General features: G+C 37.7%; 2 protein-coding genes across 12 annotated transcripts; one reads left to right on the top strand and one right to left on the bottom strand.

Annotated features, from left to right (window-relative positions):
- Positions 1-136: 136 nt before the first annotated feature.
- Positions 137-7,744, top strand: LOC116249301 (DNA repair protein XRCC4-like). 2 transcript variants are annotated; one of them, XM_031622530.2, is made up of 4 exons: positions 139-709; positions 3,960-4,088; positions 5,240-5,362; positions 7,337-7,744. In XM_031622530.2, the coding sequence occupies exons 1-4, from the start codon at positions 395-397 to the stop codon at positions 7,574-7,576; spliced, it is 807 nt and encodes a 268-aa protein (XP_031478390.1). In that variant the 5' UTR covers positions 139-394; the 3' UTR covers positions 7,577-7,744. The 2 variants fall into 2 exon arrangements, with proteins under 2 accessions (XP_031478392.1, XP_031478390.1); XM_031622532.2 differs by lacking the exon at positions 3,960-4,088 and having other exon boundaries at positions 137-709.
- Positions 7,745-8,138: 394 nt separating this feature from the next.
- LOC116246756 (D-cysteine desulfhydrase 2, mitochondrial) lies at positions 8,139-16,739 on the bottom strand. Of its 10 annotated transcripts, XM_050076443.1 has the most exons (9): positions 16,589-16,708; positions 16,365-16,480; positions 16,162-16,251; positions 15,726-16,058; positions 15,317-15,359; positions 14,850-15,224; positions 13,202-13,331; positions 11,007-11,183; positions 8,139-9,253 (listed from the first exon to the last, which is right to left on the bottom strand). In XM_050076443.1, exons 3-9 carry the CDS (start codon positions 16,189-16,191, stop codon positions 9,016-9,018), a joined length of 1,326 nt encoding a protein of 441 aa, XP_049932400.1. In that variant the 5' UTR covers positions 16,192-16,251; positions 16,365-16,480; positions 16,589-16,708; the 3' UTR covers positions 8,139-9,015. The 10 variants fall into 10 exon arrangements, with proteins under 10 accessions (XP_049932400.1, XP_049932398.1, XP_049932399.1 ...); XM_050076441.1 differs by having other exon boundaries at positions 16,162-16,480; XM_050076442.1 differs by lacking the exon at positions 16,589-16,708 and having other exon boundaries at positions 16,365-16,582.
- Positions 16,740-19,150: the final 2,411 nt, after the last annotated feature.

The following is a 19,150-nucleotide window of genomic DNA, read 5'->3' as shown; positions in this document are numbered from 1 at the left end:
TTTGTGCTTCATGATTGGCAGTTTTTGTAGTGTAGATATTAAGGAGTTGTTGAAAGAGTTTTCCATCACAATTAAGTAGCTCGACAGTCTGTGGTTGAAATGTTCTTAATAAATGCTTATTTATGAAGGGTCGGATCTCCTGTTTGAGAGCTAAGGCGCCCTCGTTTGGGGATTCAAGAAGCAACATTTACCGTTAAACAACAACAGGGAACAGTTTTTCCTTCCGCTTCACGCTTTCTTCAGCTTGAAGCATCTTTTTTCTCTAACTCCTTTTGATTCTGAAGGCTCATTGGGTTTTTGAATTCCATATGACACGAGGCGGCTTTTTTTTCCCTTTGTTCTGTTGACTGCGGTGGAGAAAATTGCACAGAGAGACAGAGCCAGGCGTGCTTGGATGGCGACGGAGGAAGAGGACCATGGGGGCGGAGGTTTCAGGCACACATGCATGAGGATGGTGGTGGAAGGCACCACGCCGGAGGGTGCCGTCTACTATGTCAAGGGGACCTGGTACCCGTCCCGGTTCTCCCTGTCTATAATAGACGGACTGAGGGCATGGGTCTGCAACCCTTCCGAGCAGGAGGTGTCGGAGCGCGCCGACAACTGGGACCAGCCCGTCTCCCACTATCTCCAGACAGCCGAGCAGCACCTTGCCATTCAGCAACCTGGCTCCTCCTACGCCTTCATCGACACAGGCGATGGCCACAAGCGAGTCTCTCTCTCTCTCTATCTCTCTCTCTCTCTCTCTCTCCCTCTCTTCTACTTCCGTTAGAAGAACCATCAGTTGGGCCGATGCCCATTTGCTGCAAACATGTCAAAACCAATGTCGCTAATAAAAATTGTCACCGAAAAAAGATAAATGAACGCATCCACTTCTTCATTATATCAAGTTTGTGACGTATTGTGCTCATCGTGCTTATCTTAGAAGAATCACGTTCGTCTTTTTTGGCTCACTTTGCGGTCGTTTCTTCAGGGGACTTCACTTTGCACCATCGGGCTGTGTTGGTCTCGTTAGAACGTGTATGATTTTTCCTGTTATGTACTCATGCCATATTTAATGTCCTTAGATGCACCTTAAATTAGAGTGGTATGATTCGATAACCTGTTACCTGTAGTGATATGTGTAAGGGGCAACGGGTCAGCGAGCAAATGTGGAGGGTGGATTGAGTGTATATTGTTTCGTGTTGCATGGCTGTTCGTAGAGCCAATGATGTGACCTTTTAGAACAATTTCTGATGTCAAGCGACCTTTGTCAGATAAATTCCTATTTATTTAACTGTTTTGATTAGTAGAAAATGCAATTTATCTGCTTTAATTCATGAAGGACGTATTCTGAAGGAACTTTGGATGGGAGAGATGTTCTGCCTGTATCTAGTTGATGTCTTTGTTCTTTCCATGCCATTGGATCCCTAGACACAACATCCATTGATTGGCTGGTTTTCTTGGCTTAAAGACATTGAGGTAATAGGCAAAGTTTCTGGGATATTTTTATTTGCTTGGCTTTCTTAAAATAGACCATCAATTTTGGTTGTCTGGAATTGGATCATAGAAGCGGCATAAATGTAGATTTTGTTTATTTTTCTGGTTGTTGATGCATTTGGTTTAAGATTGTCGGATTCCGGGTACTACAAGCAGCAATCTTCCTTTTTGTCACATTCGACTATTCTTATCACTTCCATTGAGGGGTACAGTAGCTGTTGTATTTTTGATATATTCTCCTGCATCTGCTAATAATTGAGAAATATCTCCTGGTTTTCTAGTTGAAATATGCAAGTCAAACGCCAAAGGAATATGTTGATGAATTCGATTGGCTTGTTTGATTCGTTTGGTATGAGCCAGGTCATGGATTTGAAATTCTATCACTGCCGACTGTTCATAAGATATTCATTGAAGAAATCTATAACTATTCTGTCTACTGCCTCCTCCATCTTATCTATGCTGCACATTTGCTTTTAAACTTCAGTTCAAGTTCCATTAGCCTTTTATGTGCTGTTTCACTGTTATGGCTATTATGTAAAGAGAATAATTGATTCTTTCAGACTTCAATTACCAAACTTTGCTATAATAATATATTAACATGACATATTCAATGTTGAAAGGTGCATGATAGTAATTTGTTCGAATTAGAGGCATGCTGTGCTCAAAATAGTAAGAATGCAAACTGCAGTATTTTTTTAAGACAAAAGTTCACAAATGTCCAATTTCAAATGGGTTTCTACTTTCTAGTCATGCACAAACCCCTCTTCTTTCCTCATAGATCCACCTACAACCCCCTTTACGGACTTGGTTTTTTTTTTTGTGTGTGTGTATGTTGGGGGGGGGGGGGGGGGGGGGGGGGGGGGGGGAGGTGTTGAGATCTCATATTATAGGATCTGAGGATCCTCACTAAAACATGGGCAGATGAACAAGAAGGCCTTGTATCCAGGACAATATCAATAACTGAATAATCACGTGGGAGACAAACAATGGTTTGAAAGCTACCATTCTATTAGAGGATATCGCCAGTTAACTCTAGAACTTCCTAAGATGTTTCTTTGGATTAAAAATTAAGATAGTTGGCCCCCAACCAGCTGGACAGAAAGAGAAATTTGGTTGGCTATAAACTAGGGGCACAAGCATTGAGGAAGACAAAGAAAACTTTAGGATGTCAGGATTATACCTGAAACTGTTCATGAACAAGTTTAAGTGTAAACCTGGTTCAAACAACTCAGTTTCAAGTGTCTTTGGTCGTGCCCAAACTGGGTTAAATGAAAAAGGCTGCCATCAAGAGTGTCAAGGTACTTTTTCTTCAAGTATAATTTTATGATTTTATCTACTTAACATGTTAGTGAGAAAATAAAATAACTTAATTTCTTATGTGTTATATAGGAAGCAAGGGACCTGATTCTTCTGTGATGTATTTTTCAAGCCACGAGTCTGAGGGCACCTTCTTAACTATTTTTTTTATACTAGGTGTGCTAAAATCATTATTTCCTCTTAAATAGTCAGTAAAATATTAAAAACCTGCAGTTAAGTAACAATCAATGTGGAGAAAGTGAAAAGAAAAAAAAAATAATTGATGAAAGGTTGTTGCCAGCCAATACATAAGAGGAATCCATCTTTGAGTGTGTAACATAGATTTATGCTTACATTTTAAATCTGTCTCTGAATTTAGACCCAATTCCAGTTAGTTTCAAGTTCTTAGTTATATACATACACACACACATATATATAGGATGTGAATTTCTCCGGCTGACCGGATGCTCCGGCCTATCACACACAATGGAGTATCCGGATGGCTGGAGGATTTTGGCTCCTCTATATATATTTATATATATGTGTGTTTGTGTGTGTCTAAGGGATTAGAGGGTTACTGTAGTGACTTACATGATAGCAAAACTTCAAATGACACAATATGACATTCTTCATGGGGTGGGATGCCTGGATATGCTTAAACGACGTTTTGCCTGATAAGCAATACAACTTGCTGTAATGCAATTGTGTGTGAGGAAGATGCTTTTGGGCAGGTCTTGTATCTTTATGCTTGCTTTGTGAACTATGACTTTCTGTTTCACTCATGTATGTTTCTTTTTTCTATTTCATAAACAATTGACACTATAGTTTCCTTTGATTCCTTTTGTTTTAACATTTCATTTGTCTTTTACTAGCAATTTTGTTCAATGAATATTCTCTTAACATTCTTTACAAATGTAGTAGCAAGACGCATGGGGCCATCTATACGACTGGGCCTAAAGGAATGTTTTTAACACGGAGAAGAGAGAGAGAGAGAGAGAGAGAGAGAGAGAGAGAGCACTTTTTAGCATTACATGAGTGGCATGTTGCTGATATCCAAAATATAAGTGTCCCTCCAGAACTCATGACAAGAATGACAACAGAAAAAAGTAACCTACAATCAAATTATTTGGCTTCTGCAGTTCACTTCTGCTTGTGTGATATTCAAAATTACATTGCTCTTTTTACAGTTATCTTGGACATTTGAGAAACAAGGAACAAAGTTAGAATGGCGGTGGAAATGTCAACCATCTGCTGACGACAGACATGTCACTGCTAGCATTTTGGACTTCCTTATGGAGGCAAACACAAAATTAAGTGTAATTGGTCCACTCTTTCTCTAACAAGTTTTAGAGTCCACTTCTTTGGGACATCAATTGCTTTCCGATGCAAGCGATATGTCATTGGTCTGTGTTTAAGCAAACTGAAATTTTGCTTTTTCTGAAAGACCGATGCCATGATGGCTATGAATGACAGGCTATTTTTTAATATTGTCTTCTTGTGTGAACTTCTAATACTGCTATTGTGAATCCGTTTGATTTGGAAGCTAGGAGGTAATGCGATTGGCATTAATATGAAATTAGTCAGTGGGCTATTATTTAGCCAAAAGTGCAGAATTATGAACTAGTTAGGTGGTCCCACTCAGTACAGGAAAATGAAAAACATAAAAAATGGCAAGCCCCATCTTCACTGATACATGAGAAGATTAAAAGATCGTTTTTACTGAAGTTTAAAGTATACATGTGTCCATGCACGCCAGAGAGAGGCAGGCAGACAAACAGAGTTGAATGAAAACTTGATCTTGCATCAATCTCTTGGAAGTGCAGTTGCACGCCATTTCTCATGCTTCTAGGCAGAGCAACAGTAATAACCTACATAAAACGTGGTCAGATTACAACGCATCATCTGATAATCTGCTTGCTAACTCCTGTTGCAGAACAAGTGTGGTTCTGCCTTGACATGATCATACTACTTTTTTTTGTATATCTCTAACCACCAAATTGTATACCTAACCACCAAATTGTATACACTATACATGTGTCCTTCACATGGTTTGTTTACCATGTAATTCAATTGTGAAATACCCAAAAGATCGTAGGTTCATTGTTCAGGACACCGAATCATCAGTATCAAACAATCCCGACATTATGATTTAAAGATGGTATAATATATCATTCTGATAAATATTAACACATAAAATAAAGCAGAATATGGTTAACCCATGTGCAAAAATGTTTACTACAAAAGATTGTTTAATGTGCAACCCCAAGGTGAATCTGTCAAGCTAGAATAGTTGCTGGTTTCTTGAACTCTGAATTCTTGATGGAAGCATTATTGTTGAAACATTTACTTCGCGATCTCATGTGTTATGTCTTGTTTAATAAGACGTTTCAGTCTTCCCTTGCCATTGGTCACCTTCATATCTAAAATGTTCCAGGGGCTTTTTGTTATACTTTCCTCTAATTTGTAGGATGAAGTCGTTAAAAAGACACATTCATTTGAGAAAATGAAAACAGAAGCCGAAAAGAGTCTGTCACAATGTGAGATTCTCAGTCGTGAAAAGGAGGAATTTGAGAATTCTGTCTATGCAAAGGTGCGCCTTTGGAATCCTTCATTGTTTCTAATTTATTGAAGTTTTTTTTTTATGTGGACATTTATTCTACTCCTATGTGTGCAAATTTACCGTTTGAAAAGTATGAAGCTCTTGTCATGATCTTCTTGTTGTATGTGTTGTCATATCGGGGATGCTCCATTGAATATTATATATGTCAAGTTCTATCAGAAACTTTTGCATACTAATCGCATTGTGGCAATAATGTGTTAATATATTAAGCCATCACAGAATTATTTTGCATCTGTTTCAAGGCAGTCTTATATGATGCTTTGTTGACTGCAACCGTGGAAAGAGAAAAAACCTGGCTCATTTGTCAATTTACACATGCACTTTTAGGCAACAATGACGAACTCAAAACAGGGGAAGTATTCTCAACACTCCTAGGGGGAAATATTAGTATGCCTTTCTTGGGCATATGACGCTGGGATGTTAGATTAACCAAGAGCATGACATATTGCTATGAAGCATGTGAAGTGGCAAGTATTCCTGCCTGTATAACCTTATATCTCCTACCTCGTGTCAAGTCAAACATGGTTTTGTTATTGCCTAGGTTGTGTCCTCTGATCACTAATTGGTGTGTAAGAGGTTGCTCATGATATATGGTATGTGACTGTAATTTATTATTATTATTTGGGGAAAAGCATGGTAAATGTATTCCAACATGTGATGTTAGATTAACTAAAGGGCATGCCATATTTGCTATGATGCATGTGAAATGACAAGTAATCCTGCATGTGCAACTTTATATCTCCCACTTCGTGTCAACTCAAGCATGGACTTGCTATGTCCCGACCACAAATTGGTGTGTAAGAGGCTTTGCTCATGACATATGTTGTATGATTGTAATTTGTTGTTATTATTTGGGGGAAAGCATGGTAGCAGGAGTGTCCCAAGCTTCTGGTTGTGGACCTTTTTCTCTGGCAAATGTCAACCTATCAGAGCATGTTTTCTTGTATGCAATTTATAGTCCAATATTACGTAGGTTTTAGGAGGTTGTCCTTCAACTAAGGCAATACTATATTTTCTGTTAACGTTTTGACACAAAGATGCAACAAGATAAGGATGTTTTGCTGCTGTACTAATTTTAATAGTGGCCTACTTACTATACTTGACTATTGAAAAGGTAATACCACTAGATTCCTTTTTAAAAAATTTCAGTAGAATATTAGCTGTAAACATTTACCTTAAGAATATGCGTAATGAGTCAATGTCAAAATATAGGACAGATCATCTTGTTACTAAAGTACTAGCCTGATTACTTCCCATATAAAAGTGCAGTTCTTGGTTGTTTTCACAGCCATTATCCCCAGCACTCCTGATTCTGATGGGATTCCTTCTCACCAAAAGCTAGACGCTCTGTACCTATTTCCCCCAAGTGCTCGGGAATGTTGGTTGACTTAATAGACAGCCAGGCCTCTACAGGGCATATATAGGCAAGGTCGCTGTCGGCCTTCTGAAAAGATGAACTTGAAAAGTATAAATGAACTTTAAATAATCAAATGAGCATTAAAAATGAGAATCAAGTGGCAAAAAAAAAACTTCAGTAGAACGCATAAAGAGCTAATAGAAAAGCAAAAAAAAGGAAAGAGTTTAGGCGCCTCTCACTTAGAAAGCAACCGACGCACCCTTGTAGGACACCCAAAAACAAGCATCCTTTTCATGGTGGCCAGAGAGAGATGTTTTGTTCAAATTTAATCTTTTAGTGCTTAAGGAAGAAGGCATGGTGGTGACCTGGCCAAGGCAGAACTACAAATCTTCTCGGTAAACCTAGTTTCACTATTAGCAACTGGAGGAAATGGTTTATCAAAGTTCTCTCCTCCTTATTATCCATCTCAACTTTTTTCTTTCCTGGTTAGGTTTGTGGACAAATTTATACTTTTCTTTCCTCCTTGTTAGTTGAATAGTTCTTCCAGCGTCATTGATTGTTAGCAGCCTTGCTTTTTCTCTATGTAGTTTGTTGAAGTTCTGAACTCAAAGAAGGCAAAGTTGCGGGAACTCCGTGATAGAATATCAAGAATTGAATGTAAAAGCGGTCAACCAGAAGCCAAGGACGATTCCAGTGACAAAACTGAGACTTATACTGGAGAAAGTGACGATGGCTCACAAAGCCATACAGACCCTGCACAAACTATTCCTTCTAGGGCCATTGCTTCAACCAGCAGGAAGAAGCAGAAGAGGAAGGTTGGTGAATAGTTGTCCTTTTCTTGTTCGGTATCTTTTCTGAAGGTCATGCTTTGTGGGTGTGCAAAGAGCTGGAATTTCTTCTATTGTATGATATTTTCTCCCTGTAGTCCCGTTGCCTGTATTAGCGAGCCTTGATATCTTACAAAATTAAGAGGCCTGTAGCAGTACGTGTCTCCATTTGGCTGTTCATCAGAAATGCGGGTAGAGCTGGCTAGTACATGAGCTTGACATGTTCAGGCATGGAGCCAAACAAGTTGAAGCTCATAAACAGATTTAGTAAAACAACGAGAACATGAGGGAGCTTACTCTCCATTTGAAATGCGTTGTCACAATAGCATCTGTAACGTTAATGAAGATTATAGGAATAAAGCTCAAACTGAATCTTTTCGAAATACATTTTGAGCTCAGACCTCACGTATTTACAAAATAATGTTATCTAAGAAAGCCTGCTGATTTACATGCTTAAACCATCACTAATGCAAATCCAACTAGTAGAAACCTGATATGTAGATTACTGTGAGTTTTGCTTAGCTCTTGGATTCAGTTTGGACTCAGGTTCAGATGCAAAATGTAGAATCAGTAAAACCAGTTTACTGTATTGGTCAGATTTTTTCGTTACTAGGCTTAACCAATGGAATGGAGACTCAAGTATATAACCAGAAAGAATCGGTCCATTAACATCCCTAGTCCCTACTGGCTATGTGACGTCATTTCGTTGCCAATTCTCACACTGGCGTGACTGAATACTTGCTCTTGGATCATCCTCCTTTCCTCCCAATGGTCACCTGTCGGGCTGTCTCCATGTTGGCTTTTAAAGAGGTCCATTTACGAAATTACATGCGAATACTGCTTGTGTATATCGAATTATAATAATCATCTAGCCATCTTTGCTTACAAGTTTTCAACGGATCCATCCATCCTGGCGAGGTCCATTATGAATATCACCAGCCAAAACCCAGAACTGGAGTTTTTTCTGGCCCAACAGCAAACGGCAGAGAAAGAGAGAGAGAACACCACCATCTATTGTCCCATGATCACAAACTCGTGCCAGGATCTGACGGCATGAAAAATATATAATCGCACATGTAATTGGAAAAGGTGAATCAAGATTTCAATTAAGACTAGCATGTCTCTAAGAACTCCTTTTAAACGAATCTTTTCTTGTCAGATGACAAGATACCATAAAAGCCCTGCTAACAGGCAACGGCGCCATGCCAACTGTCCTCTGCACGTAGAACCGCATGAATACCCTCGGCGCGCTATCAAATTAATGTACCGACAAGAGATTTATTCCAACCGTGGATGAATCTAAGCGGCTACACAGGAATCGCGTTCAAAGTGAAATTCCTTTAGATACTGTGCTGCTATCTTCTGCACACAGACTCACAAATGATTGCGACCCCATGGATCCTTGACAATCAGCAGCCTACCTCATAAAAGGCTAGAGATCAGCTGTTGTGTTGCATTGCATTGAAATATGACTTGTACCTCTGTGCCAAGCCGAACATTCCAAGTGTCCCTCCAGTATGTAACATCAATGTCAAAGCAGTGCCACCACTTTGCATCTGACACTTGTCAACTGCAACCTCCCAAGCCGAAAGTGTATAAACAGGGTCAACCAAGACACCTGTTTGTTGTGCAATTTGTTGACAAACCTCTAGTTCTCCCTTCAACACATTACCAAATCTGCAGCAATTCCAAGTCTAAATAAATAAGAATGCAACAGAAAAGCCTGAAGAGAGAAATATAGCAACCAAAGAAAGGAGTAGTCATGTATGAAATCCAGAAAACAGTAATAACTAGAAAGAGATAGTAACAAGCAAGAACCTCAACCTGAACCAAAAAGGAGCTACTAACATAGCAACAACAAAAGCAAAGGCATGTCAGTCACAGACAGACAAATGTCACCTCCTTTTCCTAAGAAAATAGAAAATAGAAATTTGTACAAAAGTAGCATGATAGAAATCATCACGAGTAGGCAAGGGAACAAAGAGACTCTCTTGTGCAAATTGGTCAATTATAGAGAAAAACAAAAAATCTCAGAAGAAAACCCCTCATGGAGAACATAAAATTTCCCTTTTTCTTTTCCTTTAGAAGAATGAATGAGTTGTTAAAACATGAAGTCAGAACGCCACCTGGTAAGTTCACACAGACTACCCGAATATTTACTCTCACATAGCCTACCAGTAAAATTTCTAATGACTTATCAATGAAATAAACTCAGAACTGTGCATGCGTACACAAAATTCTAAATAAGAATAAAATCAATCAACGAGCTGAATGCCATTAAAATGTAAGATTATCAATCCATACACTCGACGCACTAAAGTCACTACGCGCTTGAGTGGAAATGTTGAAAATCAGTCTCATGAAAAGCAGCACCTAGAAAATTTCAACTTCATAACTTGCCATGTAAATATGAAAACTAAACGTCAGGATCAACCAACATAGGCCTCTGCACATCCTTGTCTTTTATGATATCAGTCACATTAGAGGCTTCACACAGCCCTGAGCTTGGTGAACCCCTTGCTACTAATGTGATGCATCCAGAAGAAAGAAGTGTAAACTGCATAGTACACATAGCATATGAACAAATTGCAGGCCTTCAACCAATTGAATGAACCATTAGACGGGTCAAGAACAACCCAAATATGACCAGCTCATGAAGCATTCAGTAGAAGCAGTTTGGCAGCTTCAACCATGGGAGTATGGCCTAAAAGGAATTTGGCATCTGGAATGATACAAAAGTTGCTGCATGCATGCTAACTAACAGAGGAGGTTGCAAGCTACAATAGCTGCCTGCTTACTCGTTATGCAGTAACTACTGACTTGTAGACCAAGATGATTCTATAAAAGGGTTAATGCTGAGCCAAAAAGAAAGGTAAGATTAAGAGAAAACAGGGAAACACCTTTGATGGTGATCCCCACGCAGAAGAAGAAAAACTTCAAATCCAATGATGGAAAAGCTTGGGATCAAAACTTCATTCACAGGCTTTAACATTTTTTAGCCAGGCATAATACACTATAGCCTGGATCGCCCTGGATAGGTAGAACACAGGTACCTGGAATCACCTAGCCCAACCTAGTTTGAGAATATGCCTCCGGCCCTCAGCATTTCAGTACTAAATAACCAATCAGTCCCAGCATACTCCAGCCCTTATTTTTTTAAGTTCATAACCAAAAGCCAAGTTAGATCCATCAACACAAAAATTACCAATCCTCAATGTATATAAGGAGATTAGAGGCAAAAGATGCTGTCTGCATATGTAACCAAAGAGCATAGGGGTTTTAGTTCTAGATTGCCAATAAAGAAATCAACCACAACAGCCAAATTACATATCTGAAGAAAATAAATTATGTAGTAATGAAGTTAACAATATTATGAGAAACTGTTCTGAGAGACAAAATAACAGAAAAGGTACCCAAGCATATGGCATACTTTCTTGGAGAGAAACGCTTCACCCAGTTTACGATACCAGCAGCAGTGACATTATTTGACAGAGGTAGAGTATCTCCACCGTAACACCTCATAAATTCTGTTATCAAGTGCTTTTCTTGTCTTTTATATCCTTCAATGGTATCAGCAAGCATCACTGCAGTAACTTCCCAATGCAATCTGGCAAAAAGATTTGAGCAAACTCTCAGCAAGAAACTGACAAAGATAGAAATGGAGAGCAAAAGATTGTGCTCGAATTATTGTATGACATGCATGCATAGAGCCTTTACATATATGCGTACAAGACACATCAAGACCCAAGCCCGAGCCAGCTAACCATCAAGACCAACTGTAATAAAATTAAAAGAATATATATACACACACACACATACATTACATGGCCCATGGCCCATGGCCCGATCTCTAAGTGACATGGGTATGGATACGGAGATATGGGTACAGGTATGACAACTTTAGAAAATGTGGGTACAGGGTATGGCATGACAGGGGCAAAGGCAGAAATTTTTTGTCATAGGAGCCAAACTGCAGTTTCAAAATTTTAACAGGGGCCGAAATAGAAATTTTCAAATTTTTTATATATATATTAAACTAAAAGTTTTTAGATTTATATATAAATTTTTAAAGTTTCTAAAATTTGTGGGGGTCCAAGCCCCTGCCGGCCCCTCCTTCCCTCCGTTATATATATATATATATATATATATATATATATATATATATATATATATATATATATATATATAATGTCACTGATATTGCGATATTTCAAAAATATCACGATATTAACGTCAAAAAACAGAAAAACGAAAAAAAGGGGAAAATTGAAAAAATTATTTATCACGATTTTTTCATATTTTTTCATTTTTCTATTTTTTTTAGCATTGATATTAACATAGATTTAAATATAAACTTAAACTAAATTATTTTCATCATTTTTAATTTTTTATTATCATTAAAACATTCCTTTTATCACTTTTATATAGTTTTATTCATGTTTTCCTATTAGTTTCTCATTTATTTCATTTATATCTATTTTTTTTATTTTTTTAAAATTTTCCATGTTTTCCAAAAAAAAATAACTTTGCTGCTAAAGACCTGAGAAAAATCTCACCAATAAAAACCCGAGAATGATATTTGTGTCACTAATATATATGTATATATAAAAAATAACACAAAAAAATAAAAAATGAAAGCAAACATTTAAATAAACAAGTGATTTAAATAAAAACATTATATGTTAATGAACAGTAACTCTAAAAACATAATGAAAACTGAGTTGGAAAAAATTAAATCACGTAAATTAAGCAGTTTGGTTCAGTTTTGATCTAAAAAGTATCCAAGTGTGTCCACTGTCCAAATACCCACTTTGAGTACGGGTATGGCGATACAAGTACAAGGACCTTATTAAAGTACTCATGTGACTTAGTTTGATCTGCTTTATGTAAAATTTTAAAATATATATATATATATAATTTATAATATAATAAAAAATTATGTATAGGTTAACAGGCACTGAGCTGGCCCAAAATTTTTTCAGGCCGGCAGAAGCCCGGCCCATATCCGACTACCTAACGGGTACCTGGACCAATGTCCAGTCTTAACCGTATCTAGAAAACATGACCAAGATGTGAGCACAATACAAGTTTGCACCTATCATCTCTAACAGGATTGTGCACTCAATAATAGTGGCTGCAAGCATATTGGAAGTCATGGTTTCATTTGAACTTATAGGTGTTACTCCACACACTCAGTAGAAAATATATGCAATGAGTCATTTTTCATGTTCATATATGTTAAGACTGTTAGACCAAGAAAAGAAAAGTGAAACAGCTAGTACTGCAGTACGACTTTGTGTTTTGAAATTCAAAGTTCCTACTTTTTAGTAAATAATCATTCATAAACCCTTCAAAGGGTTTAAAGTAGGCAACAGGACTTGCCTTTCTGATCTTCTAGTTAGTGTATAGAACAGACTAGATCGCACCTACTAATCCCTATAAAGAATTTTATGAGTGCCTATGTGCATCTATACATTTATTTTATTTATTTACATGTGTGTGTGTGTGTTTGTGAGAGAGACAGAGTTTGAAGGCTGCAGCAATGATGCAACTGCAAAATGCTTTGCCTCACTCTAGGCTACTAGCACTGTCAGAAACACATGTCAAATATAATGAGAATATTACCCAAAAAGTAGCATGCCTAATCCCAAGCCAATAGCGGTTGTGCCTGTTCCAGCATCAACAATAACCTCTACTTTATGTGCCCTTCCAAATAAAGAAGGTTGAGACAGATATTCTACAAGCCTAATTAAACCTGCAGAACAAAATGCTGAAAATTATAGAAAGCATCTGGAAACTTTGTTAACTATGCAGATCAAAATTTTATTTCAAGTTTATGTACTTGTATGAATCTATGGTTCATGGTTATATATATGTAGTTTTAACAAGCCCAAGCTGAAGCTCTAACTTGGGTTATACACCGATCAAAGATGATTCTGCCTAGCTCAAGCACAACTTAAGCAAATTCAGGCCCGAAAAGTAAGCCTGAATAAATTGGCCCCAAAATACATGTGAATCAGGGAAAACCCGCTCCCTTGCACATTTTGTTTCTTAATCACAGCTAGAAATATTAATCTAGAGAGAATATTCAATATTAATACAATGTTATTAAGCATATTGCTTCATGATACATGGAGTTGATTTTCCAATTGTGACCATGTCCATTGAGAACTTAAACTCTTAAAGCAAACAAGTATTCTGAAGTATAGAGAGCATTGTTTCCACATAAAAGCTTACAATTTGTAAACCATGCATCCTTCATGGTGCATAATGCATCAAAATGCATTGTCACTCTGTGGAAATCCCTCTTTAAGGTTTTCGAAGTAGGAAGAGGTATATTATGCATTCAAGTTTGGTTATACAAGAGCGCTCAAAGGAGCAGACAAGCTTTAACTGCCTACCACATATTTGCATGGTTACTGATACATAGCACAATGTCTTAACTCTTTAAGTTTCCATAATTAAATATGTGATTAAAAAACAAGAAGAAGTAAGAAGCAAGATGGAAGAGAGGAAGCAAATTTTAGAAAACGGACGCATGGTGACTATGACATGACCAGATACAATCTATTTTGATGCACTGCTAAAATTGTGACGTTTCAAAAATAAGTATGTTTCTATATACCTATCTGCATACATATATATCCTATATTCTACATTATAGATATGAACTATGAAGAAATCATAACGCTTTAAAACCAGGAAAAAAAAAAAGAGGGCTGCTTTAGACTGATAAATTACATTCCAGAAAATTCAAATTGTAACCCACATCTAGTAACTATTCCTAGTTTTAAATTTAAGCAAAGAAATACAGTGAGACGTAGCCTAAAGAAAATAAAATAGGGGACTGACCTGAATTTCAGGAAAAATGATTTGTGAATGAACCTAAGATGTTACTAATGCATCTCCGATGGGGATATGTCATATCCGATATGAAAATGTAGTGGGGGTTTAGACGGGCTCCAGCCTCCAACAGCCAATAAGTACAGTGACCAGAACCAACAACGTTCAGGAACTGAATGTCCTACCAAATTGACCAGATTTATTTGCTTCACTGTCAATCTCAATGTCATGGAAAGATAGCAATGCAAAGACAATTATTCTCCACTCATTCTGAATACACAATGAAGTGACTTACTTTAGAAGACAACTAAATAAAGAAACAAGATGATCAGCAATTTTAGAAATCAACATGTGCTCATCTGCATGGGATGAATTGATGCATGGGCATATAGCTCGGATTGTTCATGCATTTTCATTGTGATCACCATACCTAGCAATGCTACGACATCTCCAGCACCTTCCTTTATGACAACCACTTTCCGCAGGCTTCTTTCGCAAGTACCTTGTGCAATGTGCTGGTTATGCAAGCTCCTTGATGAGAAAGGTACTCCATCAGCTGATTCAGCTCTATCATGCCCTCGAGATGCGCCCACAATATCACTCAATGACAACACACATCCATTCTCACCTGCAATAATTTCAGCATTTTTTGATAACATTTCTTCCCTATTTGCATACACTGATGTTGGTATATACATGACGTTGCCATACATCGTGGATACCAAATTGTAGCCTGTAGAGACTTCAGGTTGTCGTCCCCTCAAAAGTAAATGAGGTCTTACTCCTTTCTCTGCACAAGAAACAGCTGCATGTGCATAGCCTTGTAAATCAGTATCTTCCGTTCATCTTGGGTAAATGTACTGATATTGATTATCACCATTTACTACACATTGTTACCTACAGCAGCAGTGTGCGCACTTTGACAGCCTCCGCATGTAACCTAAAAATTTCCTAATGCATGTGCAGTTCAGAAATTTCATACTTAAAAATCATTCCAGATGTATAAAACCTTTCAAAATACTACATTAATGTTCCACAAATACCCAACACGGAATCAGCAGAACATGCAGCAAAAAGTTTGAAATTTGAGGTTATGATCAAGATTCATATCATAACAAGCCTCAAATGACGTGGGGAAAAAAAAAATGGAAGACAGCCTCAGTGCTTACTCCACTAAACTGAACATGATATTTTCACTTTAAACACCGTTTTGCTCAGTTCTTTTAAGGCAATCAGTTTTTCCTTGTTCAACAATCTCTTTCCTTATTTGCTCTGCTACAGCTAATAAGAAGGAAGATCATCTTACCACATCCGTCACCGAATGCGCATCTAGAAGAGGAATAACGGCATCTAGCTTCCTCGCTTTATTGCCATTGACGAATGGGTGCAGCAGATCGTCCCTGACCACAAAAAAGCAACGCTCCGAATTGGTTTCCTCGATCAGAGCATCACCCAATAGAGGAAAAGTGTTATTCCTGAAAGAAAACTTGTTTGCTGCTTGTGATGCTCCTGAATGACCTTCCGTATCCGACACCATTATCTTATGAATCCTGGTACCCGGATGAAGCAGAGCCCATTCTCTGCTTAGCAGTTCAGACAACATTTTCTCTTGACGACGCCTGTAATTTGGGTTCCCCTGCTATTGAAAGGGATTAATCAGATTTCACACAACTTAATCTCGTGAAAGGACAACAACAATACGTTCTGACGGTCAGATATGAATGGGAAAGAGATGAGATTACTATGGGGATAATGGGACAATATCGCAGCATCCTCCCTTGTGCTTTGGGTATAATTAGTGATTACATATGCTAAGGACGAAGCGAAATCCTCTGGGTGACAAAGATGAAAATACATAAGCCCAACGAGGAAAACTACATTTTAAGTGGCTGCTTATGACATGGATGAAAATGCATACAACACCATCAAGAAATTCATGGTATACTTATAGGCTTCCCAAATGGCTTCCAGAAAAGAGTTAAGAACCACGACATCCAATTACTCATGAGTCATGAATAATGGTAGAAGGCTTCCATCTCAATCTCGGTGATAATATAAAATCTGCAAAAAGAGAAACTCCTCAAGGCAACGCGGCCAATTTTCGTTTGAAAGGGCAGCCTCGAGAGAAGAAAAGAAGAAAATGGTAGGAAAGAGGAAGATGATGGCGACCTGGGAAGAATGATTTGATCGGGGAATCAATTTGGAGCCGGTCCCATGTTTTGCGAAGCCCGAGACGACGTAATTTGCCCGTCGAGGAAGCTGCTGCTGCATCTCTCCCTCTCTCTCCGCCTTTACCGCTTATGACCAAACCCGACGTAGAATTTAAGGTTCGGATCCAACTAAATGACTTCAGATTTGGGCGGGTATTAAGCATTATGGGACAGACATGTTTTTATTTGAGAACCAACTTTTATTTTAATTGAAAAGAAGGCCACATGTCTTTGAATTTCCTGGTATAGGGCTCAAAATTTTGTGGAAACTATAAAAAGGTCCTTCCTTAATCCTTACCACCATCCCTTCTGCTATGAGGTCAAATGAATATTCTTCATTTCTAAAGTGTCACAGATCAAAAAAGACCATAAAGTTTGATGTACTCATTTTTGCAGTTTTAAAGGCCCATGTTTATAAATTTACAAATGCTGCTTTTGGTTGGGTTGACATCCTTGAGACGCTTCTATGCAAGTCTCAATGGTTTCATCTAAACTTAATTTTACTAAACATGTACTTGATGATTAAGAATCCCATCCAAACTTAATTTTTAATAAACAACATGTACTTGATGATTAAGAATCCTAATGTTATCTAATGTTGTTGATCGAACGGTTTGGTGATAAGAACAGCTTGTAATTTTTTATAAATATGCTTTAAAATTTAGAATAGATTCATGAAACACTTGTATCTTTCAAAATTGTGAAACATTTGTTGCCATGGTATATGAATCTGTCTTAAATTTTGGAACATATGTATGAAACAGTTACACATTATTCCCTTTGTCAAACCGACTCGAAAGTCCACATATGATTAGCAATCAAATTCAAATTGGATATAGGTTTTTTAGTTGACTTCCATGAATGTAGAATGGGTAGCGTGGTCATGCCCGTTTCTTAAGCAGGGAAAAGAACAAGCTAAAGTGCATTTTTTTAGACATCATGTGTATTATAATAACAAAAGGTAAAGTTCCCCCAACCAAATGTGAATGATGATCAAACATGCCTTCTTTTTTATGAATTGTCATATCAATGCGCACTCGGGAGCCACATGATGGCTAGTGTGGGCAGTTGGCCACACCAACCTCACAAATTTTATTTATTTTATGTTAATAATTTCATATATTTGTTGTTTATATATATAGGTGCCCTTAAAACACTAAGGTTATTGAACTAGTGCCCCCGCCAGCCACTGGCTCCACTAGTGTGCACACTCCGCCCTTTTGTTCACCTCCTTTATGTTCCAATTACAGAATAATGTCGCTCATTGGTAACATCAAATACATAGCATACATAACATAAAACAAGAACAAAAACTCAAGCCATCAGTAAGAAACTTTCAATCTCCAAAGCGCCAATTTGTTTCAGATTGTTTTCGTAGGAAAATATGGGACAGTTGACAATTTATAAGTTTGATCTCGCACAATCTTGGGACTAAACTTCTGGAGTGTTACAATATGTATATCAGCATTTTCTTGTTTTTGAGAGGCCTTCGCTATAAAGTTTTACACTATTAGGTTAGGTGACCAATATGGAGGGGGCAACACCTGAGATACTAGATCATGTATTTTAAGGGACGAGAGGTTTGGCTCTTTAAATGATAAGATGAAATAATACTACATTGTTCTTAAATAGTTTGATTTTACCAAACTACTTATGTATTTGTCGTCTATGTCTTTTTAATATATTAATTATATCTTTTTGCTGATTATGGGGTTAGTCTTTTGGCGGATTCGATTCAGTTTCCAAATTTTTACTACATATACGTTCATCAGTAGGGATGTACAACAAGCGAGTCATGCTCCAGCTTACGAGGCGAACTCGAAATGACTTGTTCAAGTTTATGTCACTTTGATTCATAAATAATGATAAAAAGTACAAAAAAATATTAAAATTTATAAAAAATTATCGATATAACACATGAAGAGTCGAATTTAAATAAGTCAAATTGATGTAACTTGAACTCTATTCATTTATAACTCCAGTTTTAACTCAAAAACGAGCTTGAGCTCGACTTGTTTATGAGTTGAACACGAATTAGCTGAACTCGTTGTACATACCTACCTCTTGATCCTCAATGATCGATATAGAATCCAATATTCAGATCCAAACCCATCCGCGATCCTTACTATAATTAGTACTACTATTTTTTGTTTCACTCGACTTTTTCCTTCTCGCTATTTCCTTGAATTTTCGTAGGCTTCCCCAACCGGAAGATCAAGTCCGAAGCTTCCCGAGAGACGGTCTCTCGAGGACTCGAAGTCAGACCCGACCCGTGGAGGATCATACCATGACCATCCCCCAGCCGTTTTTTTCGTCCTTTTCCCATTCCGTCAAGGGAAAAACTTTCAGCTTCGAAGCTTCTATGGACCATGGCACAACAGAGAAGGCACCAAACGCCATGAAAGTTCCAACGTCCACACCTTGAAAGTTTCCGCTCTTTCTTACCAATTTTCGCGTTTCCCGGCCACACACAAAACGCGTGCCGCGTATTTCCGGCGTCTATATATTCATCTCTTGAGCT

The sequence above is a fragment of the Nymphaea colorata genome, chromosome 2 (assembly GCF_008831285.2).
Source record: "Nymphaea colorata isolate Beijing-Zhang1983 chromosome 2, ASM883128v2, whole genome shotgun sequence".
In the NCBI taxonomy this organism is placed as follows: Eukaryota; Viridiplantae; Streptophyta; class Magnoliopsida; order Nymphaeales; family Nymphaeaceae; genus Nymphaea; species Nymphaea colorata.
The sequence above is the reverse complement of the archived record's forward strand: the minus strand, read 5'-3'. Positions and strand labels throughout refer to the sequence as shown.